This window comes from Plasmopara halstedii (assembly GCF_900000015.1).
Source record: "Plasmopara halstedii genome assembly, contig: Scaffold_2881, whole genome shotgun sequence".
In the NCBI taxonomy this organism is placed as follows: Eukaryota; Oomycota; class Peronosporomycetes; order Peronosporales; family Peronosporaceae; genus Plasmopara; species Plasmopara halstedii.
The window spans coordinates 263,826-270,301 of NW_020189786.1; the positions used below are offsets into that span (position 1 = coordinate 263,826).

Sequence of the window (6,476 nt, forward strand, 5' to 3'; positions counted from 1 at the left end):
CATGCAAGTGACTGTATGTATGGTATCCTATGCAAGTAGTTTCGTAACTACTGCTTGAAGCCGACCGTTCACTTAATCGGGTCAACTTCCAACAAGGTAATCAGGTAAATTTCCTGACGCACTTCCAATTTGAATGATAATATGCGTAGTGAGACCACACTCACCACGTAAAGGAGAGGAAGAATTCGCAGGATCATTAAGAATGACTGTCCCATTTCTCTTTATTTCTGATTACAGATTCCTTTTAGACGGACGAAGACTACAGCTTTTGATCTTATACCAGCTATACAATTTTGAAGATCTCACCAATTTGCAGTATCTAGCACATATCCCCCGGAATGCTTATACCAGCTCTGTAAGATGTTGAACCAAAGGAAGTGAGAGGAGATTTACAACTATAAGAGCTACCGCGGTCTCATTGCAGCCTATTACTATTTTCATCGCTGCCTGGTTGGGCCTTTTTACTTCGCCTCGTCCTGTCGAGTTAAGGATGGCTACTTCTTCATATCATTACGACCTGGATTTTCTACTCGCAGCTCAGTCGCTCTTCAACTCCACCGGCTCTGGCTCAATAGATTACAAAAATCCATCACTCATCTCTGGCACAGTAAACAACAGCTAACCCTTTATCTTACGATCGCGCCATATATACACTATAAGATCATGACATATAGATATCCTTATTGTTCCACCAGAGGTGCACCATGGACACCGCAATATACAAATGTTCGATGCTTTACCATCTGAAGAACACGACTCACTGTTGCTTCTGCCTCCTAAGCTCCACTCGGGACACCTAGCATCATATTGTTATCATTGCTAAAAAGGTATTCTGCACGGAAGCTAGCAAAGCTTCATACCCGCGTCAAAAGCGCTTTTGCCTCCTGGCAGTTGTGGGACTATGACTCGTCAAATCTCAAGCGGTAAAAAAGCCCATGACACTACTAGTCGACCCATAGTCTGTGGCGTTCCATCCACTGCATATTTAGAATAATGGTCATATCTCGAGTTTAGGCTCAGTATCAGACAACGTCCTACTGCTTTGAATGTCAAACATAAGCTTGGCGGTCTCACCAGTCTCTTTTCACAAGACGCACGGAAATTGTACCCGTTTTGGACATTCGCGTACTCTTTACTGTTTCTGACAGTCGCACGCTATACGTAATTGCACAACGCTCATGAATCTTCTGGGCTTCACCAAGCATATCAGCAGACATCTACCCTGAGCTGTGATTCCTACAAATTTGAAGAGTCGATGCATAAAAGCTAACCACAACGTCCACGAGGTATAATAGATCCAGCGAACCCAGGCGGTGCTCTTGACAAAGATTGTGATCGCCACCGCCCCCGGATGAGGTTCAGACACCAATTCGATAAGAGTACGTAAGCCCCAAACACAATCTTTTGAACTTTGCCTTCTTGCTCAGGAAGACCCGTGGACGACTCTCTTTGAAGAGTTAGGAAAAGACCAGGTAAGCAACTCAAGCAAAGAATACGCAATATAAATATTTCTTTGCAGGACTTGCGTCGATTGGGTCACATTTACCGAGCATGTTGGAAGGCTCGCGTGTAATCTGTTTCGATACTTCGTGGAACCAGCATGTTGGGAGGCTCGCGTGTAATCTGTTTCGATACTTCGTGGAACCAGCATGTTGGAAGGCTCGCGTGTAATCTGTTTCAATACTTCGTGGAACCAACATCTACGTAAGTAAATCCGTTTAAGAGTACAATATTCTGTCTCATTTTGTGTACAAATTTTCATATCTTGAAGGTTATTAGGTTCTGGAGTATAAGCGTTTGATAATTGATATTTCTAAAGAGGCGGAGCATCAAGACCCTGCTATCAAATCATATTTTGTGATTTCTTATCTCCCATGTCGCTCAGAAGTCAGTAGATTAATGTAAATTTTCCTATTGACAAGATCTGGCCATTACTAACATAAGGTATCCAAATATATTGGGAGCATAGGGAGGCCAATTTACAGCTTTGCAAATTTCCACCAATTACGCGCTTTGAATATCTCACGTAAGGAAAAAAACACTTTTTTCTTTGCCAAACGCCACACCAGGTATGGACACGCCGGTACATGAGATCAACGAGTCGAGTCTTCTGCTGGGCAACGCCACAGGAAATGCGCAGGTATTAGGACTTTCACTCAACTGGGTGGAGACGCATCGCGCTAGCAGTTTATTCATCGCCTTTGGCTGCTGTGTGGTAGCAACGTTGCTAAGTGTGTACAACATTGTTCAGCATTTGGCCCACTACTCACGTCCACAATTGCAGCGTTACATTGTGCGAATTTTAGTTGTTGTCCCAGTTTACGCCATTGGCTCGCTCTTGTCACTTACATTTGTGAATCAGGCGTTGTATTTTGACTCGATTCGTGACTGCTACGAAGCTTTTGTGGTCTATTCATTCTTAGCTCTCGTACTGAGTTTTGCCGGTGGAGAGTCCGTTTGTGTCTTGAAAATGCAAAGTGAATCCGATATTCGTCATCCATGGCCATTAAATCGGTGTTTTTATCCGTTAGGTCGGGATGGAAGACTACTGAGATTATGCAAACGCGCGACAATCCAGTTTGTTTTTATAAAACCCATTTTTGCAGCGTTATCACTGCTCATGCTCGCTTGTGGCAGATATCATACACTAGCGTATCAATTTGTGCTGGCAGTGGTGTATAATTTCTCGTACTCCATGGCTCTCTATGGTATGTATCTCTTTTACCTCGCAACGAGACACATTCTACAGCCATTTAATCCCGTACTCAAGTTCTTTGCTGTGAAAAGCGTCGTGTTTCTCACATTTTGGCAAAATAGTTTTCTTGACCTTATACCTGGAATTACCAACGAACAAACTTTTGCATGGAAAGATTTTATTTTGTGTATCGAGATGGTATTATTTGCACTTCTACACTTGTTGGCCTTTAACTCGAGTCAATTTAAAAAAAATTTGGATCGGCTGCCGGATTCAGAGGTGCTAAATAATATGAAAGAGGTCTTGAGCTTATCCGATATTTTGGCCGATGCCTACCACAATTTTATGCCGTCCTACCGAGAGTACATGTTACAGCGCCCTGGAGGTGAGTCTGGTGGCAGTGCTCGAAAAGGCCAGAACTCGACTGGTCTTGGTGACATTTCTTTTTCTGAAGACAGTCCGACACTTTTAACGCATAACAATGCACGTGCTCCGCGATTCGTTATTGACGACGAGGATGATGACTTTGACGAAATTGACCTCGAGTCGAATGCAATAGCTGTGTCAGCTGAGGAAGCAGCTACATGTACGAAAAAAAGGTTGCAGGAGTTGAGGTTGCCAGGATGGAACGAGGTGACTTGCAGCCACACAGATGTCAGGATGGCTAACCCACAGGATGATGACCACAACAAGACTCTAGAGATCAAAGATGTTGCTTGTGATGAAATAGATATCCATCAGCAACCAGAAATCAGTCTTAATGTCACAGCTGTAGAAGCGTCAGGACGCCCACGATTTGATAACTCTCCTCGTGCTGTCACTGCTCATGAATGCACACAGCTTGGCGAAGAGAGTGCTACTTTATAAAGAAAACCTTTATTATTGTGATGTATTGAGAGTGTGATGGCAAAGAAATGTATGATTTTTTGCTCATCATTCAGATAGACTACGAAAATATGTGTACCTGGCAGTGGACAAGTCGCACAGAAGTTGTAGCCACTCGACTAGTGCTAACGTTTCGACAGCCTTTTGACAAACTCTTTGTGTAGCAAATGGATACTGTCAACCTTATAATTGTGTAATTTATCTTATTGACGATTGACATCGCTTAGTTGTCTGCTGTGACACATAGTCGGGATCTTGATGACAGATTTTTAATCACGGAATACTTCTCGTTTTCTCAAAGATCAAATTTTATGTGGTCCGTAAGCAGTCACGTAGCCCACCTACTTCCCATCTTCTTGAAACGATCACATATCATAGAGTGATAACCAAGATTCTCTGATAAATAAAGGTCAAACTTGTGCGACGAGCACTATCTCTAAGGACCTTTAGCATATACATATGCAAAAAGGCTTGAAAAATGAACTTAACGTATAAAAAGATTGGAGATGATTTGGTAGGTACACCAATGCTAAATATGACGTCGAGACTTGTTTACAGCATCATAGCTTCAGGTATGATTTCAGACGGATCCGTCGTTGGTGGCGGTGGCCGTATATAATAATGGTACTGAAACAATAAGATTGAGTATAGTATATGTTAAGAAGCAGAAAAGCAGATTTTACTCAGAAAATAATATTTCAAGTAATTTTATTGTTGAGATGCAAGGTAAGGTTTCAAGATTTCTTACCACATGACTCGTCGAGACGTAGTGTTTGCACAAAACTATCTGCAATTCTACGTTGAATTGATGAGTAAGCTGCTTTTGTCTCCCATATTAGGCGAGACCTTAATCGTATCGAATCGAATAACTTCATAAAGTTAAATATGTAGCAGCAAAAAGTTTGGTCGAAGCGGGATATTTGTCAGAAGATTCGAGCGGATTATTCGACGGATGTCACGTGATTACCAAAGATTCAGAATGAACATTTATACTAAGAAACTACTTTATGTGGCCATAGCGCAATGTTGCTCTGTATTTTGATTTATCACTATCGCCTTCTGGTAGTAACGCAACACTACACCCATCGATTTACAATTGTCTTTATATAGAAGGAGTGCAATTGGTAACAAATACACAGATATTGGATACTTGAATTGAAGCGTTTATGGTGAATATCGGACAGGAGGAGAATATTTGAGCCTGATTGTAAAATTCCATTGGATAATGTTATTGTAACGATAACATCTCCAAAAGCCGCAATTTCGCGTAAAGTGATTTTGAATTTGATTTTTATCGTGATATGCAATGGGAAATAGATAACGTAATCAGAATTTCTGTAATCATGTTTGTGATACCCACCAGCACCTAAGTTGCGGGCGAGTTACGTTCATTTGAACTGTTCGCTAAGCCATTTCAAGTTTTCCGAATGAGTTACTCAGGCTGATACGAGTATTTTTCCATACTGATGTTATACTGCTAGTCTGAAAGCAGAATTAAACACTGGGAGGTGTAGAATACTTATAATTAGTGCGAATGGAGTTTGCTAGCTCGTTACTCTTCATCTTAGCGTCGAAGCCTTGGGTTTGGCAGGGATAAAAGATATAACGTTACGAGATTAGCACTCAAGAATGAAGCGCACCACTGGTGCACTTTGTTTCTGCTATCTTGTTTGCAAGGCAATTGACATCGGTATACTTTTGTAATGTTTTGAATCTCTAGGTCGAAATGTGTCGCAGTCTAGCTAGCAAACTTATCAAGACAGTGGTTTGTTGCGCATCACGTGGAGCAAGTACGAACAAGTAAGTAAATTTAGCAAATTTATATCACCACATGTAGCCCATCTAAAAACTTCGAGCGGCCGCATGGCTCATCTCGTCAGCGAGAAAAGGTGTAAAGAGTTCTGCACTCTACTATTGTGAGCTTGCACTTTACACTTCCGTACGACTGAGATATTACACTATTGTACAATTGAAAGATTCTCACATTTGCCTTTTGTGAGTATCCTGCAGCAATGAAGTATCGGTGTTAATGTATGAAGACTGTGGAACCTTATAAAATTGAGAGATCTCAACTTAAAGCGCATTACAATTGTTTAATCATATATTTTATGCTAGGTTAAATCTAACCAATCATATGTATGTCACTCGCGAAATTGTAGGTATCTAGCTACTATAGAGGCTCTCGCTTCTGCTCTTGGATGAGCGCACAAACCTAACTTCTGTGCCTTTGTTAGCACAAACTCTGTGCTTGGCAAGATGCGCGAAAATTTCGTTGCACTTTGGACTATCCAACGACAAAAAGCGCGGGAGTCATTATGATGATCTAACACGAGTTGTGCTTGGGTCAGTTCTGTAATCGCTTGCGTGAAGGCGCTTACGATCGATGAGAAAGCGTTGATGAGATCCTCCACAACTGGAGTTGGTAGAGGAACACTCATCTTAAGGCTGTTTCTGCGAAATGTTCAGCCCTTTGATGAAAAGGGCGCAAAAATCTTCATTTTCTATTTAGATAAAAGAAGCTGAGATGGCCAATGTTCGGCTGTGCTTCAGACGGAGCAAGAGCGCGATGCGCTGCGGTCTCCAAGCTAGGAGACCGCACTCAAAAATGGACACTAACGTGCGATACCTCTGTGAAAGAGGATTTTTTGACAGGAGAAGATCGCAGCAAAATATATTTATGTTGTGTGCAACTCTTAACTAGGCGTATCGGGTGCGCCTGAGTTCCTTTTCCACCAGCCAAAAGAGGCAAGAACTAGCGAACTATGCTCAGGAGTTAGAAGTTTACATTGCCGCACTGGCTTCAAATGTTCAAAAAAACTCACAGTTTTCATTTCATGAGGGTTCCCCCGACAGGCGTGACGCGCGCCGAGACCTTCTGCGTTCAGGATTCCACTTT

At 42.0% G+C, this 6,476-nt stretch overlaps 1 protein-coding gene across 1 annotated transcript; it reads left to right on the plus strand.

The window, feature by feature from the left end:
* Positions 1 to 2,071: 2,071 nt before the first annotated feature.
* On the plus strand, positions 2,072 to 3,562 carry PHALS_05140 (Predicted seven transmembrane receptor-rhodopsin family; the record flags this gene model as incomplete). Its single annotated transcript, XM_024718814.1, has 2 exons — positions 2,072 to 2,577; positions 2,638 to 3,562. 2 exons carry the CDS (start codon positions 2,072 to 2,074, stop codon positions 3,560 to 3,562), a joined length of 1,431 nt encoding a protein of 476 aa, XP_024584175.1.
* Positions 3,563 to 6,476: the final 2,914 nt, after the last annotated feature.